Source organism: Branchiostoma lanceolatum, chromosome 5 (genome assembly GCF_035083965.1).
Source record: "Branchiostoma lanceolatum isolate klBraLanc5 chromosome 5, klBraLanc5.hap2, whole genome shotgun sequence".
NCBI classification, from domain to species: Eukaryota; Metazoa; Chordata; class Leptocardii; order Amphioxiformes; family Branchiostomatidae; genus Branchiostoma; species Branchiostoma lanceolatum.
In genome coordinates this window covers 7,222,593-7,242,370 of record NC_089726.1, presented here as the reverse complement: position 1 = coordinate 7,242,370, position 19,778 = coordinate 7,222,593, and the positions used below count along the sequence as shown (strand labels likewise).

Below are 19,778 nucleotides of genomic sequence, written 5' to 3'. Positions count from 1 at the left end.
CGAACGACTCTACAATTATTTACAGCGAAGAATCATTTTTTAACGACAAATAGATTCTACGGGGTACGTATGGAACTGATGTCATTTATATATTACTGCACTGCTAGCCCCCTGGAAATATCGACAACTATTACACCACCAAAGCTAGATGGATGTATAGCCAGCAATCTACTTACCATACGCATGGAATCACTTACACTTGATATAGAACGAGTAATTCACTGACCATTCATCTTAGCTCTATACAACGCATGGAATAAGTAGACAGTGCAAAATGTGCATAATCCAGAAAACTTTGAGATTTAGCTTATAAATCGCCTAATATTTTATAATTTCATCTGAAAGTTTTACCTACACAATGGCTGTCTCTGAGTACCTGCCAAATTCTCCAATCATTGTGCAGACCTTTCACAGCGGGTATATAGTCACAAAGCATAAACGTTAGAGCGTAGTTTCTTTCCCTTAGATCAGTGACAAGCAAATGTTCAAAGTCAATAACCGTCCATTGACTCAAGCTTTTCCAACAATTACGATACATCACAGCGTCTATACAAACTTATATCTATAACTTGAAGCCTATATTTAGTATTCTTGAGTTTCATGAGTACGGTACAGATGTCAATTTTTACAGTATTTCCTCCCTGTGTCCATATAAAATCTGCCCTGCTTCGTAAACCTTACGTGTGGTTGGCATTCGCCTTCGAGATTTGCCAGCTCTTCCAAACTTTCCAACTTCGCCGGTCGGAAGTGGAACACTTGACATAAGGATCGATAGGTAATACCTTTGCACGCACCTAGCTATTCCGGTCTGAATGATCACTGTAGAGTTGAAACCACTTCTCTGATACTCTCACGCGTGTGTTGAAATTAGCAAGTTTAAGGATAAAAGTTCTAAGGTCGGTCTTCTCTTTGATGTTTTAGAGTTGAAAATCAAATGTCCTTCGTAAGGACGCGCAGCAGCATCTGTTTTTTCCTGTTTATTTGCCAGTACAAGAATCAGCAAGAAGTTTCAGCATGAACTCGCGACACTGAGTTTCTGTTTGGTGCTGATAAAAGAGCCATTTCGACCCCACCACGGTTCTCCCCGTTTCTGCTTGGTTCCCGGTTTCTGGTTGAGACCGGATGCAACCGGTGAGACGAGTTGCCGTCTGCGAAAGTCTCCACGTCCGTCCTGGGAGTCGCGGAACTGGAGAATGTCGAATGACAGAGTGTTGCCTGTTGACAGCAGCACACTTCTTTGAGGCTTCTCTTCGTCTTCACGCTGAACAGACCGTAGACGATCGGGTTGAAGGCGGAGTTGAAGAGCGCCATGGTCTCGGCGATGACGTAGGCGACGTCCGGGAGGGACTTGCCCGTGTACACGTCATGCAGGGTGACGACGAAGTACGGGGTCCAGCAGGTCACGAACCCAAAGACGATGCAGATGGTCATCTTGATAGTCTGAAATAAAGAAAAAATCTTGAATTGTGAATTGAGTTTACTGACAAAACACTCACGCAAAGAGTTATGTAAAACTTATCAAAACAAACGGAACGGTGGAGAATGTTGCTGTATGTTTAAACTGCATTTGTTATATACAATAGTTTTTATGTAATGTTAAATGCACTTAGAATATTGTTATAGTTTGTTACTATTTTTTTGTATTTGTTTGTTACTCCCATACTAGCTAATGCTAGGGTCACATTTCCAAGCCGGGGCCCGACCGGGCTGTTTGAGAAAACAAAGAATAAAAGCTGCATATCAATTACATGCATACCGTATGGTAAGGAATAACCTTTAAGAGTTTTGTGTATTTTGTTGTCTCCTACATCATAGTTTTCGTTCCCGCAAGCTGCCCGGCCGGGCCGCGGGTTGGAAATGTGACCCTAGTATTAACTAGTATGAGAGCCCGGTAAACTAACTAGGATTGCACCCAGATTAGAAACACACATCCATCTGCATTTTCTTAACTAGCTATAGGCCTCACAAAAACTTGAGTGAAAGTTGTGCCCACTTTTATTTTGGCCCTAGAGATGGTGTCTGTTCTGCTGCGGCTGCTGTAGTTCTGCCCGCTGGGGCAGGTGGACTCGGTGTGCCACAGGGTCCAGACGATGCGGATGTAGCAGGAGGAGATGATGATGGTGGGCGCCACCAGCACGTAGAACGCCAGCCACGAAACGTACGCCTTCCTCTGCCATTCAGCCGTGTACCCCTGACTAAAGAGAAATATAGCTATAGTTTTACATGTGATCTCCATACACGATGTAAAACATTCACCAACAAGCCTCTGGTCAGTCCCCTGACCATTCTCAAGTTGAAATAACTCGAAGTCTATGTCACATGACCTGAACAGAAGTGTAACCTCAGCAACGGGTCAAAGTAGAACAGACGAACCTTCATATAAAGAAAAATATTATGTTAGCTAGTCCAGACCGCCTGGTGCGGCTGCCTGGTGCGTCTCCATATCAAGAGAAATACCATGTCGAGAGCATCATCCCTAACTCTACCATAAGTAAATATATTGCCATGAGTTCGCTCTATTCAGGACTCAGAGCGATCAATCCTCGCTCGTTAGGCCCCATTCCACTTGACAGCGATCGCGCTGTTGGAATATCATACAAGATGTACAAGTATGACTGGAAAGACAACAAAACACACAAATAGTAAGAACAGGAGTCTTTCATCTATGCAATTCGTTGAGTGCTCTGTCAAAATTTTACGTCGCAGCGCGATCGCAGCGAGGTCGCCGCCCTAGTGGAATGGGGTGTTACAGACGCCCTCGATAACAACAAATCATAAACCATTAGAATCTCTCTCTCTCTCTCTCTCTCTCTCTCTCTCTCTCTCTCTCTCTCTCTCTCTCTCTCTCTCTCTCTCTCTCTCTCTCTCTCTCTCTCTCTCTCTCTCTCTCTCTCTCTCTCTCTCTCTCTCTCTCTCTCTCTCGGAAAGCATTTTACGTGTAAATATGTCGATTCAAAAGGCCAGGAAGGTTGAATTGCTAATTATGCGAGGCCATGGCCTCTTTCTCCGTACAACATACCCTGACCATGTTATAAACGTGGACATGACGTTACACATAACTGATCAACGGGTTTGCCCATTTTGTCCAAAGCAAATTGAAGATGAATTTTACTTGGTCATGGGGTGTTTTAAATATGATGTTTACGTAATAAGTGATTCATTCAAATTTCTTCAATCAACTACAACAGATTTTGAGAGTCTCGAAGCCACAGGCAGATTTGAATATATCTTGAGATACAACAACCCCAACAATGCAAAAATAGGTAACGTTAAATATGTAAAAGACTGCTTTGTCATTAGAAAAACTACCATAAGTTATTACCGTAACGTAATTATTCCCACTCAATTGTAACACTATATAAAATACTTATGATAGCCCTCATTGTATAAGTAATTAGGATGTTAAGTTTTATTTTATTCCTCTATGTTGTGCTTTGTTTAATAGTTGCTGCCATACATTGTACCGAGTACAATTGTTGTGCAATCAAGTTCTTCAGAATGACGATGAACTGACGACATGCAATGATAAGCAGAATTCATCAATTGGAAAAAGTAGCAAATTGGTTTTAAAAAACTGTCTATTGTTGAAATTGAAATTGAAGAAAAAGATTGACACCAATGCTTTGATGTATGATGATGATAAAGAATGAAACAAAATCCATACACAGGTAAAAGTGGGATAGTACAGGAGTCACTTTATTCAATTTTCACCGCCACTATAAGTACGGTGTTGCATACTCATCGTTTACCGCTCGTTCTCATTTAACTGTACACATTTTGTAACTTCCGTTACCGTTTGAAGTAAGACGTTCCTGACATAAAACTGTCGTTGTTATGACGGCTTAAAACTATTCAGGCTTTTAAAAACGAACCTTTGGCACCTTATATGTGCCATTTCTTAATGTCAGAATCGTCTTACTTCAAACGGTAACGGAAGTTACAAAATGTGTACATTCAAATGAGAACGAGCGTTACTCGATACTTCAATATCCGCTGCATGGCAGCCGGCCTTCGGCCATGAACTTGCCTTGGCTCGAGAAGATATCTCCAGTTGGCACTAGCGCCTCCCTCTAACGCGTCATGAAATAACACCTTACGCTTGCCGTCATACATTTCTTTTCCCAAGTTCACGTGCCTCTGTTTGATGTGCGGCAAAACATTTTTACATACCTGTAGGTATTGGTGAAATTCACGCGTTACTGTATCTCAAATTTGATCTTGAGAAAGAAAGTATTTCTAGGTATTATTACAAAAACGATTACAAGATATACCTTACATCTTTGTTTCATATTATTAAGAAAACCTAAACTAACTTCTCCTCCAACATAATCTCTGTAACTCCTATCTCACAGATGGGGTTTTTATTGTGCGATGTTGAAGCGGACATCAAAATAGGGCACCTACTTTTGTGACAATATGTATGAACCTTTCATCATCGTAATTGGAAGGTGGCATTTGACATGAACGAAACGTAAATTGGACGTCCCCTGCAAGTCATTACGCCAACATTGTCAGCATTTAATGACATCGGCCGGAAAAGTCGCCAGAAACGCCACTCAAGAGAGAAATTAAATTTCCGTGCCAGCTGTGACCGAGTGGACAGGACAGCATCGTCTGCTTCTTCAGTCCAATTGATTTGTTTTTCAGAGAAACGCTGTCAGACAGCGAATCAGAGAGGTGGAAGAAAATGTAGACTAGGTCCCCTGGCACTGCCATCTGAGAAATTAATTCCCTTTTCTTGATAGCCATGCCTACTTTTTCTTTGATATCTAGGCGAATAGAATCATCTGCTTCAATCTATATTGGTACCCATTAGTTATCGAAGTCGCTTTGAAAGTTCCGTGCGTGGTGCAATTAAAAAGCAAAGAAGGTCACCCGGAGATTTTGCAGTCTTTTGTATTCCGTTCTAGACTGCGGACAATAATCAAGAGCAGACACTGAAATCAATTTTATCGACATAATATGCAAGAAAACTGTGTACTTCATGAATTCAGGTCACTGATTAGCTTCACTAATCTACATTTTTTTTGTATCAACAGGAAACTTTCCAGGGCAAACTTATAACCCAGTATAACATCGGTTAAAGATCTGCGGAGCACAACTGTCGGCAAACATGTAATCTACCATGACACGATGTATTATTATTTTTGTAGGTCGTCAATCAGCTTTTATCTGCTTAACATCGACAGACAACTTTTAACTTGGGTATCAGGCAAACTTACAGCCCTACATGACATCGTTTGAAGAGGTGGAGGCCATAATAGAATATCAGATTATGCTGCCAAGCTTAATCTTATACATAGGGTAATCAAAGTCCCCCAAATTAACGTAATTCGATTGTTGTTATCTGCCCTGATTTTATAAAGAGAGCATTATCTGTGTCTATGTAATTTTCTCTTTGATAAATTCCCTTGATGACACGTTTGAGCCTTTCGGAAACCAAGTAGTAAACTGCATGCCAAAAACATATCCATAAAGTCTCCGCGATGTCTGATTTTCTAGTATTTCTACAGAGACTTGGGAAATTGGGTCAGATATATCTCTTCAAAAACACGATGTACACCACGGAAATGGTAAGGACAGAATTCAAAAATTAAACAAAACTCATTATACGTTGATGAAGGTCAGGCATCCAGGTAATAAGTAGACGTTTTTCATAATGACGATGAACTGACGGCATGTAAAAAGACGCAGAATTAATCAATTGTAAAACGAAGCAAATGGATTTTAAAAACCTGTCTATCGATGAAATTGAAATTGAAGAAAAGGATTAACACCAATGCTTTGATGTATGATGATGATGATACAGAATGAAATCTATATACAGGTAAAAGCGGGATAGTACAGGAGTAACTTTAGTCACTTTTGACCGCCATTATAAGTACGGTGTTGCATACTCATCGTTTACTCGATACTTCAATATTCGCTGGCAGCCGGCCTTCGGCCATGAACTTGCCTTGGCTCGAGAAGATATCTCCAGTTGGCACTAGCGCCTCCCTGTGACGCGTCATGAAATAACACCTTACGCCTGCCGTCATATACTTCTTTTCCCAAGTTCACGTAGCTCAGTTTGACGTTTCGGCGAAACATTTTTACCTACCCGTACGTATTGGTGAAATTCACGCGTAATTGTATCTTAAATTTGATATTGAAAAAGAAAGAATTACTACGTATGATTTAAAAAACGATCACAAGATACCTTGTATCATTGTCTCATATTATTAAGAAAATCCAAGCTAACTTTTCCTCCAACATAGTTTCTATAACTCCCATCTCATAGATTGGGGTTTTATTTTGCGATGTTGAAGCGGACATGAAATAGGGCACCCACTTTTGTGACATTATGTATGAACCTCTCATCATCGTAATTGGAAGGTGGTATTTGACATGAAAGAATCGTAAATTGGACGTCCCCTGCAAGCCATTACGCCAACATTGTCATCATTTAATGACATCGGCCGGAAAAATATTTTGATGTCGCCAGGAAACGCCACTCAAGAGAGAAATTAAATTTCCGTGCCAGCTGTGATCTAGTGGACAGGACAGCATGTTCGGCTTCTTCAGTCCAATTAATCTGTTTTTCAGAGCCACACTGACAGACAGCGAATCAGAGCCGTGGAAGAAAATGTAGACTACGTCCCCCGGCACTGCCATCTCAGAAATCAATTCCCTTTTCCTTGGTATCCGTGCCTACTTTTTCTTTGATATCTAGGCGAATAGAATCATCTGCTTCAATCCATATTGGTACTGATATAGTTATCAAAATTGATTTGAGAGTTCCATGCTTGGTGTAATTAAAAAGCAAAGAAGGTCACCCGGTGATTTTGCAGTCCTTTGTATTCCGTTCTAGACTGCGGACAACAACCGCGAGCAGACACTGAAATCAATTTTGTCGACATAACATGCAAGGAAACTGTGTATTTTATGAATTCAGGTCACTGATTAGCTTCAGTAATCTACATTCTTTGTATCGACCGGAAACTTTCTAGGGCAAACTTATAACCCAGCATAACATCGGTTGAAGATCTGCGGACCACAACTGTCGGCATAATCTACCATGGCATGATGTATAATTTTTGTAGGTCGTCAATCAGCTTTTACCTGCTTTTCATTGACAGACAACTTTTAACTTGGGTATCAGGCAGATTTACAGCCCTACATAACATAATTTGGAGTGATGGAGGCCATAATTGAATATCAGATTATGCTGTCAAGCTTAATCTTTTTACAAAGGGTAATCAAAGTCCCCCAAATTAACGTGATTCGATTGTTGTTATCTGCCCTGATTTTATAAAGAGAGCATAATCTGTGTCTTTGTAATTTTCTCTTTGATGAATTCCCTTGATGACACGTTTGAGCCTTTCGGAAACCAAGTAGTTAACTGCCAAGAACATAATTATATAAAGTCTCCGCGATGTCTGATTTTCTACAGAGACTTTGGAAATTGGGTCAGATTTCTCTCTTCGAAAACACGATGTACACCGCGGAAATGGTAAGGCTGAATTCAGAAATTTAACAAGACATCTGGTCAGGCATCCAGGTAATAAGTCGACGTTTTAGGCCGCAAACTACACGTAAGCCTACGATACGCCAAATGACAGTTGCTCAAGCAACTGGATAAAATTTTGAAACAGTCGTTTCAGACAGCATCCGCTGTCTTTCGTCAGTGACTAAAGGGAATAACTGGAGAACCAGGTTTTATACCAAAACTCTGGTAGCGGATGCTGTCTGAAACGTCGGACTGTTTCAAAATTTATCCAGTTGCTTGAATAACTACTTATTTTTGTCTTATCTGGCTGTGCACCTATGCGGGATATCGTTTTACATATTAGCGAGGAGAAGATCACGGCAAATACGCCAACACAGACGCACTTTCAACGTAACGAGTTACGTACGCACGTCGAATCAAGTAGGTGCGAAAGACGCAGACACTGACACACTTTCACCATAACGGCATCAACTGACACATTCCTGATATCCTTTTAGATAACAAATAGCGGAAACACATAGCAGAGACGCAAACAGGGCCACGCTTTTACCATGACGACCACTTGGTTACGTTCGAGAAGAATCATTTTACATCAAGATTTACCAACAACTGAACACTATAAATTCGTAAGCGTTAAGATGCACTTTTTGTACTGACGCAAACCAGTGACGTACATCAAATATCCTTTCACATTAAGAGGAGCAACAAGTAGATGACAAGACGCAATCGCACTTTTACCAGGACGAAAACTCGTCACCTGCAGCGTAATCCCTTTACATGATATAACAACCAGTGGGCTGGAAAGACGGAAGCGGTGACACAGTTTCGCCCTGCGGAACTGTTCCGTTGGGGGATGTATGCAATTAACTAAAACGTTCAAAAACGATTACCAGACTTTCCCCCTGATCACTCAGTCCTAATAAGCTTGCTCACCGGTGTCGTCAATCCATTACACCGAGACATATATTGTATTATATGACATGCAGGGTCGTGGCAAATTCTCTGTGATTTGTCTTCCAAGACTCTTTTGATTAATGTTCAATTAAGATTAACAGGGGCGCTGCATGTTTCCTCTCCTGTGAGCTGAGGCTAAACTGTTAGCTACATGTACAAGATAAATCAGCATTCAGGCCCTCAGACCTATTCATCTTCTTGTGATAGCGTCAAATGGAAGGCGGCTGGCGTCTTAGACTTTACTCAGGATCATGAGCTTATCCAAGGACCATTGTATATCATTGGGAGATCCCTAGGCTCTGTTGTCGCCCACATCGGTCTTTGTTTTCACCTACGCACAGTTTTGTAACAGCTACCGGGTTCTGTTTGTTAACCCGCCCTCCAGAGCAAAATAACCCAGTAGTCCAGCGGAACACGGTATGTAATCAAGAAAGATATAAAAGAAGAAGTCAAATGAGAAAATATGGCTAGCTAGGCCATTTGTTCTACACTGTAGAAGAGTTCCGGAACAGTGTATGATAAGATTTTATATATGTTATATTATATACAAATTTATACATTTCCAGGCAAGTACGATTCATTACTCCAGTCAGGTGTTCCTAAGGTCACGTGCTCAGAGTAATTGAATAACACCTGAAGAAAGTCGACGTAAGAGCGACTGAAAATTCGAGGTGGCCTACATTTGCTCTCTCTCTCTCTCTCTCTCTCTCTCTCTCTCTCTCTCTCTCTCTCTCTCTCTTCCTCTCTCTTTGATACACAATGAGTCCTGTTGGTTCGAGTTCTACTGCATCAAAGTTAATAAGCAAGGGCAAAGAGATAGCGAAATCACCCAATTTCTGGTCAAATTACCGGAACGTACCGGCAGGCCAATGACCCCAACATTTCACGAAAAATAGGGACCTTGACTAAGGTATTCAAATGAAATTGGAAAAAACGTAGGTGCCAAGGCTTCTCGTAAGTAGTCTTAATGTACGTAGCAAGTGGAACTGACTACCCTCTTTGTCTCTCTCACGGAAAGCATTAAAAGTGTAAGCATGTCGATTTAAAGGCCAGGAAGGTTAAATTGCTTATCATGCGAGGCCATGGCCTCTTTCGCCGCACTGCATGCCATGACCATGTTATAAACGTGGACATGACGTGACACATAACTGACCAAAGCTTTTGCCCATTTTGTCCAACGCAAATTGAAGATGAATTTCGCTTTGTCATGGAATGTTTAGATATGATGTTTACGTTATGATTCATTCACATTTCCCGAATCAAGTACAACAGATTTTAAGAGTCTTGATGCTACAGACAGGTTTGAACATGAATATAAAAAAGACTGCTTTGCAATTTAAAAAAACCATACCGGAACTAATGATTACCCCAATCGATTGTAACTCTATGTCAAAGACTTATGCTAGCCCTTATAGTATTAGCAATCAGGATATTAAATTTTAATCTATATCTCTATTTTGTACTATATTCAATAGTTGTTGCCATACATTTTAGTACCGTGCACAATTGTCGTGCAATAAGTTCTTCCGAATGACGATGACCTGACGGCATGTAAAAAGACGCAGAATTAATCAATTGTAAAACGTAGCAAAAACAAAAACTGTCTATCGATGAAATTGAAATTGAAGAAAAAGATTAACACCAATACAGAATGAAACAAAATCTATACACAGGTAAAAGTGGGATAGTACAGGAGTCACTTCATATAATCTTCACCGCCATTATAAGTACGGTGTTGCATACTCATCGTTTACTTGATACTTCAATATCCGCTGGCAGCCGGCCTTCGGCCATGAACTTGCCGTGGCTCGAGAAGATATCTCCAGTTGGCACTAGCGCCTCCTTCTGACACGTCAGGAAATAACACCGTACGCCTGCCGTCATATACTTCTTTTCCCAAGTTCACGTAGCTGTTTGACGTTTCGGCGAAACATTTTTTACATACGGCGTACGTGTTGGTGAAATTCACGCGTTACTGTAACTCAAATTTGATATTGAAGAAGAAAGAATTAATAGGTATGATTAAATAAAACAATTACAAGATACCTTACATCATTGTTTCATCTTATCAAGAAAATCCAAACTAACTTTTCCTCCAACATAGTTTCTGTAAATACTATTTCATAGATTGGGTTTTTGTTGTGCGATGTTGAAGCGGACATAAAATAGGGCACCTACTTTTGTGACATTATATATGAAACTTTCATCGTCGTAATTGGTAGTAGCAATTGACATGAAAGAAACTAAAAAATAATAAATTGGACGTCCCCTGCAAGTCATTACGCCAACATTGTCAGCATTTAATGACATCGGCCGGAAAAATATTTGAAGTCGCCAGGAACGCCACTCAAAAGAGAAATCAAATTTCCGTGCCAGCTGTGGTCTAGTGGACAGGACAGCATCGTCGGCTTCTTCATTCCAATTAATTTGTTTTTCAGAGAAACACTGTCAGACAGCCAATCAGAGAGGTGGAAGAAAATGTAGACTAGGTCCCCTGGCACGGCCATCTGAGAAATCAATTTCCTTTTCTTGATATCCATGCCTACTTTTTCTTTGATATCTAGGCGAATAGAATCATCTGCGTCAATATAATATATTGGTACCCATTAGTTATCGAAGTCGCTTTGATAGTTCCATGCGTGGTGTAATTAAAAAGCAAAGAAGGTCACCCGGAGATTTTGCAGTCTTTTGTATTCCGTTCTAGACTGCGGACAACAACCGCGAGCAGACACTGAAATCAATTTTATCGACATAATATGCAAGGAAACTGTGTATCTTATGAATTCAGGTCACTGATTAGCTTCAATAATCTACATTTTTTTTGTATCGACAGGAAACTTTCTAGGGCAAACTTATAACCCAGTATAACATCGGTTAAAGATCTGCGGAGCACAACTGTCGGCAGAATCTACCAGGACATCATGTATAATTATTTTTGTAGGTCAACCAATCAGCTTTTACCTGCTTAACATCGACAGACGACTTTAAACTTGGATATCAGGCAAACTTACAGCCCTACATGACATCGTTTGGAGAGATGCAGGCCATAACTGAATATCAGATTATGCTGCCAAGCTTAGTCTTTTACATAGGGTAATCAAAGTCCCCTAAATTAACGTATTTCGATTGTTTTTCTCTACCCTGACTTTATCAAGAGAGCATTATCTGTGTCTATGTTATTTTCTCTTTAATGAGTTCCCTTGATGACACGAAGAAGAACTTTATTGCGCGACCATTGTAGCAGGTACAAAGTATGGCAACAACAGTAAACATAGAACAAGACATGAGTATGGAATAAAACTATTCACTACATCAAAATGACTATCTTAGGTTTTACATGATTCAAGTTTTCTAATTTTGAGTATCATTATTTTTTCTAATAACAAAACAATCTTTTATATATTTGCCTATTTTAACATTGCATGAGCTGTTGCATCTAAATATATAGTCAAATCTATCTGTGGCATTGAGTGTCTTAAAATCTGAAGTACTTGAATTGAGAAAAGTGAATAACTCAACTCGTAGGGCATCATATTTAGAGCATTCCATAATAAAGTGAAACTCATCTTCAATTCGATTAGGACAGAATGGGCAAAACCTTTGGTCGGGAGCTACATTAAAGTATCTACCTGTTTCTATATTCAATCTATGGCTACTAATTCTTAACTGTGTTATCGCTTTACGGATTTCAACACTATTCACATCATAAAGATATTTTTCTTGTACATAATGATTTTTGGATTTGTGAAGAAGGGACAATTTTGAATTATTGCTTACACAACTAAACCACTCTTGTATATGTGCATCCTGTAGTCTGCAGTTGAGTTGATGTTCAATATAGTCTACTTTATAACATTTAGGATTCATCCATATATATCCAAGGCCGTGATAATTGAGAACATCCTTCACATGATTAATCCAGTCATGATCACTAGAAAATACAGCATTGTATGCTTCGTGACACGTTTGAGCCTTTGGGAAACCAGGTAGTTAACTGTCAAGAACATAAAGTCTCCGCGATGTCTGATTTCTACAGGGACTTGGGAAATTGGGTCAGATATATCTCTTCGAAAACACGATGTACACCGCGGAAATGGTAAGGAGAGAATTCAGAAATTAAACAAGACTCATTATATGTTAATGAAAGTCAGGCATCCGGGAAAAAGCCCACTTTGTAGGCCGCAAACTACACCTCAGCCTAAGATACGTCAAATGACAGTTACTCAAGCAACTGGCTATATCCAGTACAGGTGCCCAGCTGGACAAGAAAAAAATAAGCATTGTTTACGCCAAATGACAGTTGTTCAAGCAACTGGCTAAAATTCTGAAGCAGTCAGACGTTTCAGACAGCATCCGCTGTCTTTCGTTAAGTGACTTAAGGGAAAAACTGGAGAACCAGATTTCATACCAAAACTCTGGTAGCGGATGCTGTCTGAAACGTCTGACTGCTTCAGAATTTTAGCCAGTTGCTTGAACAACTGTCATTTGGCGTAAACGATCATTATGCTTAATTTTTCTTGTCCAGCTGCACCTGTACGGGATATCGTTTTACATATTAGTGAGCAGAATTACACAAGTACACAGCAAATACGCCATCACGGACGCACTTTCAACGTAACGAGTTACGTACGCACGTCAAATCAAGTAGGTGCGAATGACGCAAACACTGACACACTTTCACCATAACGGCATCAATTGACACATTCCTAGTAACATTTTAAATAACAAATAGCGGAAACACATAACAAAGACGACGCAAGCGGGGTCACGCTTTACCATGACGACCACTTGGTAACGTTGCAGAAGAATCATTTTACATCAAGATTTACCCACTGAACACTATAAAGATCCGTTAAGATTAACTTTTGCTATGACGCCCGAACTTACTGTTGACGTACGCTGAATGTCCTTTGACATTAAGAGTTAGATGACAAGATGCAAACGCACTTTTCCCCAGAACGACAACTCGACATCTGCACAGGTAACGTTATATTTGTACAGGATGGATAACAACACATGGTTTGGGGAGAAGGAGGAAACGCAGACTAGCCTCCGTTGCAGGCTCTGAACCGGCTTTTTGGAGGGGTAAATAATACACTTTTTGCAGCCAACCCGTAACTATCAGCCAACCCCGTAACTATCAGCCGGCTGATAATTACGGGGTTGGCTGATAGTTACGGGTTGGCTGCAAAAAGTGTATTATTTAGCCCCCAAAATAGCCGGTTCAGAGCCTGCAACGGAGGCTAACGCAGACATACTTTCAACATAACTGCATCCCCTGACACCCTCCTAATATTCCTTTAGATAACAAATAGCGGAAACACATAGCAGAGACGCAAGCGCGGCCACGCTTTTACCATAACGACCACTGAGTTACGTACAAGAAGAATCCTATTTACATCAGGATTTACCAACAACTGAACACTTAAGTCGTAAGCGTTAAGATGCCCTTTTTGCAATGACGCCAACCGGTGACGTACATCAAATATCCTTTCACATTAGGAGGAGAAACAAGTAGATGACAAGACGCAATCGCACTTTTACCAGAACGAAAACTCGTCACCTGCACCGTAATACCTTTACATGATGGATAACAGCCAGTGGGCTGGAAAGACGGAAGCGGTGACACAGTTTTGCACTGCGTAACTGTTCCGTTGGGGGATGTATTCAATTAACTAAAACGATTACTAGGCTTTTCCCCTGATCGCTTAGTCCTAATAAGTTGCTCACCGGTGTCGTCAATCCATTAAACCGAGACATACATTATATTATATGACATGCAGGGTCGTGGTAAATCCTCTGTGATTAGTCATCCAAGACTCTTTTGATTAATGTTCAATTAAGATTAACGGGGGCGCTGCATGTTTCGTCTCTTGTGAGCTGAGGCTAAACTGTCAGCCGTAAGATAAATCATTATTCAGGCCCTCAGACCTTAGACTTTACTCAGGATCATGAGCTTATCCAAGGACCATTATATATCATTGGGAGATCCCTAGGCTCTGTTGTCGCCCACATCGGTCGTTGTTTTCACCTACGCACAGTTTTGTAACAGCTACCGGGTTCTGTTTGTTAACCCGCCCTCCAGAGCAAAATAACCCAGTAGTCCAGCGGAACACGGTATGTAATCAAGAAAGATAATTATAAAAGAAGAAGTCAAATGAGAAAATATGGCTAGCTAGGCCATTTGTTCTACACTGTAGACGAGTTCCGGAACAGTGTATGATAAGATTTTATATATGTTATATTATATACAAATTTATACATTTCCAGGAAATTACGATTCATTACTCCAGTCAGGTGTTCCTAAGGTCACGTGCTCAGAGTAATTGAATAACACCTGAAGAAACTCGACGTAAGAGCGACTGAAAATTCGAGGTGACCTACATTTGCTTGTGTTGAAGTAAAGTATCAAACTTTATCAAATATATTATATAATGTAATGTAATGTGATATGATGTATTAGAAATAAATGATATAAGAAGATGTTTGTACACTACCATTACTTTTCTTTGTTTTCTTTTTGTCACATTTTGGGAAAAAACAATTTACAAAGAACCCCACACACTTATCGAGAAGAGTAGGGATGGCCGGGTGTGCTTGGCCAAAAACGCCAGCCGTAGCGACGCCGTATTTCACCACCACTAGCTACTACAGAATGCATCATGCTTCACCTCATTTGAGGATGACTGCTTTACCTTTTATCTTTGTATTTTGCATGGTATTCTAATTATGGAGTCAAGGGTCACACAGCGCGATCGCCGTCTACTAGTGACGGAAGTGGGGGCCATCCATGACATCAAGACATTTGGGCTGCAGATGAACAGAATAGCCTACCTCACACACACGTGTTTGTCCGCTCCTGTAGCACTCTGCCGCTCCTCCTCCACGAAAATCAGCAGCTGCGGGATGGCCACGATGAAGGCCAGGAACCAGGAGAGCGACACCATGCGGCGGGCGGAGGACTCGCTCTGGAAGTGCAGCGGCTTGGTGATGGCCTTGTGCCGGTCAATGGTCATAGCTAGGGAAAACAGCAACATTTTATACATTATCAAATGTTGGACTTACCAGCTACAAAATATCTAGTACCTGCTAAAACAAAAGAGAGAGAGTCATGCCATGAAGCAACAGAATTAGCAACCTAAAATCTAGGTGTTCCAAAAATATTTTCCCCTAGAACTGTCGGAGTGGAACTCGTTGTCACCAAGTACTACAGAAGCGTCCTCACTAGATAGCTTTAAACAATGCTGGGAGTTGGATGTGAAAATATTAAGTGTGACAGGTCGTTCAGTGTAATATAAACAGCTGCTGATGCGCCGCGTGCCTGCAAATCTTGTGTGGTTATACCGGCTATATATATATAGATACATGCCCGGTTTACATACGCGTTTCCAAGTACACTCTTGCTTGGAAATACGTGTGTAAACCCAGCCACAGGTACAGGAATGTTTCTCTCTTTTATTCCTTGACTTTTACCATACATTTTGTATCAATAGTCTTATTTAGTATTCTTTTATCTTTGCCTTTCTTGGTATATCAATCCTATACTGTTGGTAGTGTTATGGATTTGTTTCAGTAATTGTCGTGCATGCAGTTGATGAATCAGTTTTGCATGACACCAAAATGTCCATGTCGATAACTCTTCAGGTATTGGCCGCAAAACTGGTAACCATGTAACGATGACCTCTATCAACATTAATCCGCCAGGTTACATAAATCCGCCTCTTTGAAAAACAGTGCGTGTTTGAGAGATCTCTAGTGCAGTACCCCCAGGCATGCATAGTTTAGATATCTCGTAGTCGTAGGAGTGTATTATATTGGGGAACGGTGAGTTGGAGATCTATTTAGACGTATCTTTTCAGGATGGCGGAATCATGTACCATTCTTCTTTTGAATTTGAACCATCTTTCGGGGATGTACCAAACGGCCCATTTCTTTGCCAATTTTTCAAATTATCTGCGAATTACATGTAACATTGGCAAATCGCCAAATGACCTTATTTTGATTTAATCCGATTAGAAACAGGAAGGCCATTGGTGGATACAATTAAAGACTTCCAGGTCTGTCCATTGGGAACTGCCTAAGCGACTCTATCTGGTCCCTAATCTGCTTAACTACCATCCCTGATGTAAGTTAATCGTGAAGGACTTCCAGCAGTTCAAGGTAGTGTCCTAGTTTTCTAGTTTCGTGTTTGACAAAACGAACAATGTATAACTTAAAGATCTCAATCATGGAATTTGGCAATGTTAGCAGGATGGAGGAAAAATACAACTGAGACAACTGTTTTTATACGTTCTTGTACATTTCTATACGTTTTGCCCCAGAAACAAGTGGTGATACGCTTGGACATGGGCACCGAGCGGTCAGCGATGTGGCGCCGACCGTTTCAAATGGCAACTACCGTTCCCGTAACAATCAGCGCCTGGGGTCCATCAATATGTTACGCCTCTATCTGTGATTCATAACATGGGTATAGCTAATGGGACTAAGTGCCTGCTGGATGTATCAGTGAGTGGCACTGATCTATTGTTACTGCTACTTAAAATTGATGTATGACATGTGTTGGCTTCCCTCCGATCGTCACGGGGTTTCCCTTACATCCAAAGAATGTTGACAGAACACAGTTGCTTTCGGAAGCGGCCATTTTAAGGAATCAATGTGTTATACGATCTGGCCTGGACGCTTTCTAGGGATAAAGTCTTCGCAGCCAGTGATAATGCCAGTGGTTCTATGGTATTTTACTCAATCAACTTATGCCTCTACCACTTAAACAAGGTAATCTAAAGCTCAGGTCATAATTGCTGCCAACTCAGCATAATGCAGCCCATGACTGCCAACTGTCTCTTGTTTTTTTAACAAACAAAAAAACGTTTGATTGATGGATTGATTGATTGATTAATTCGACAAACTCAGAAAAGCCAGTTTCTACCAAAGTACTGCATTTTAGCTTCCATCTGAACGGAGCATTTTTGATAACAAATTGTATTATCATATTTTAGAAGTTTTCTTTCCTACCTGTGAGTATGAACGTGGTGCTGGCCAATGTGACGACCTGTCCGTACACGACGATCTTGCACATGGCTGATCCGAGCACCCACTGGTCGAACGCTACGAACATGATCTCCGTAGTCATGGTAACGGCACACACACAGAGATCACCGATGGCCAGATTCAGGATGAAGATGTTGACTCTGCTGAAGCGTTGTTTGGTTGAAGAAGTCGTCAGAACGGTGATGATGAAACCGTTCCCTACCAGCGCCATGAACATAATGACAGCGATGGTTGTGACTCTCTGGATAACAGAAGAGGTCCAAATGTTGTCATTGGTGGTGGAGTTCGATTCGAAATGGAATCCGTCCTCCTCAGTCGGTGTTACGTTCACGCTCATGGCGAAGCCTGAGATCAGAGTCCCCGTCAGAAGAGAACTTCCACTTTGTCCGTGTTCCAACCTACGTGGTCGCCACGTCCTGCGCCATCTTTGTCCAGCGCCTTTGAATAAAAACGAAACGCGGTTCTTGATAGACTCAATCGAAGATCAAACGAAAAGCCGGGTAGATCAGAGTCTATCGAATGAATGCAAGAAGCTACTTCATCGTCGTCAATGGTATCGTCACATGCACAGCTTTCCCTCTATTTACCTTTTTCTTAGGCAAGTGTTATTCCCTCAACCTTTTCGTTTGGCAGACTCATTAGCTCCATATGGTAAGGACTGATTCTGCTCAACCTTTATATAACCTGCGATTCCCCTTTTAAAGCCGCGGATGCCTCTGCATGCCGGGTCACATCTGGTCAACCCTCTCATGGACGCTCACGTAATTTCAGTTAATCGAAAAGACAAACCAACAAAAGTGAGACTCTATCCCCACACGATTACAGATCCTTCGTCTTTGTGGAGCGCTTCAGGCTTCTTACCTTTCCGAACGTGGATACAAATGCGCGGTCCGAGATAGCTTTTGAAGGTTTTAGATAGTTCTTAGAGAGAGAAGTCCCTGGGTTGTCTTCTTCTTTTGTCGTCTGCATCCATCAGCTTAACTGAAGACGCCTACGGTTCCTGATGCATCAGACCCCGCTCGCTCAGGGATGGGCAGTCCGGTTAATCCGTGGAACACACGCTTTATCCACCAGCTCTCTGGACGTTGCTGCAGTGGGCGAAAGAGTCGTCAAGGAATGTCAAGCAGCTCTGCTTCATGTTTAACCAACAAGTTGTTTCGTCTGTCAGGTGACTTCAGAATGAAGCGGTGACTATTGATCACTTTTAAAGCGTCAGGCGCCTTTATGATTTGTGATTGGAGCCATTTATCTGTTACGGCCAAGTCATAATACTTGGATGATGAATTACACATGGGCTTCGTTTGAACATCAAATGCAATTTAGATGACTCATCGCGGACGTTAAATTTGAATCAACTGAAGGGCCTGGTGCCTCCGTCATTTGAACAATCTATATTTCAAACCATTGGTAATCATCAACTGTTTCAAATAGGAATGTTTTCAAAGAAGATACGAAACTGACTGGAATATGATATGCGACCTTGAAGAAACTGATGACCGTTTCCTAGAATTTGACGCAACAGATACCAAAGCTACTTTAAATTCCTGGAGCGCATTCTAAAACCTCATACGTCATTGGAGGGCGTCTCCTAATGCGACAACTATGGTATGTAAAACCACTGCATCAAGCGAATGATTAGACGGTTAAGTGATCGACGTATAATTCTGTACGTACTGATTGATGCGCCCTTTTCATTTCCTGAAGGCTTTATAATTGGCAATTGCGCAAATTATACGGGGTAACACTCAAAAGAGAAGGACGTGAATAGAAATATGAAAAAGCATTATGGTAATCTGAAAAATCCCAGAAAAGTAGTACCAGATGTGAATGGCTAAATAAACAAAGCGTTTATCTTTGTGATAGGATTCAAATCAACTGATAATATATCCCATCCCTCATGGCTAACGATACTCAAACTATTCTCTGTTAGATCTTAAGAAGCGAAGCATTCTGAATCACGAAAAAGGACAAATGAAGGCCAAATAGTAGTTACCCCAGCAACTGAATATAATTCTGCTTGAATAACTGCTATTTGGCCTTCATTCATCCTTTTTCGTGATTCAAAGTGCTTCGCTTCTTTAGATCTAACAGAGAGTATATTCATCGACATATCAAGGACAAATGTAGTTTTACCAACTCTCCCTACCCAACAGGTTCTATCTGTATGTATGATGGTTGCCTTGGTAATAGCAGTAGGAGCTCTTTGAAACGTCACTCGCCGTTCAGTACCTAAATCCACTCTGTGCAGATTCAGAATTCTTATGGCGTTCTTGTTGAATTTGACTTA

The 19,778-nt window shown here is 41.0% G+C and overlaps 1 protein-coding gene across 1 annotated transcript; it reads right to left on the bottom strand.

Annotated features, from left to right (window-relative positions):
• Nucleotides 1-19,020, bottom strand: LOC136434720 (vasopressin V2 receptor-like). Its single transcript, XM_066427744.1, has 4 exons — nt 17,456-19,020; nt 15,278-15,461; nt 1,994-2,195; nt 1-1,440 (listed from the first exon to the last, which is right to left on the bottom strand). The coding sequence occupies exons 1-4, from the start codon at nt 17,826-17,828 to the stop codon at nt 997-999; spliced, it is 1,203 nt and encodes a 400-aa protein (XP_066283841.1). The 5' UTR covers nt 17,829-19,020; the 3' UTR covers nt 1-996.
• Nucleotides 19,021-19,778: the final 758 nt, after the last annotated feature.

Bases quoted from the DNA above. Each gene is read 5' to 3' on its own strand.
- LOC136434720 (XM_066427744.1), bottom strand. From the start codon at position 17,828: ATGAGCGTGAACGTAACACCGACTGAGGAGGACGGATTCCATTTCGAA. The intron at 2,196-15,277 runs GTAGGCTATTCT...ATTTCTCTTTAG, and splicing joins GACAAACACGTGTGTGTGAG to TCAGGGGTACACGGCTGAAT. The intron at 1,441-1,993 runs GTGGGCACAACT...TCTTTATTTCAG, and splicing joins TCTCTAGGGCCAAAATAAAA to ACTATCAAGATGACCATCTG.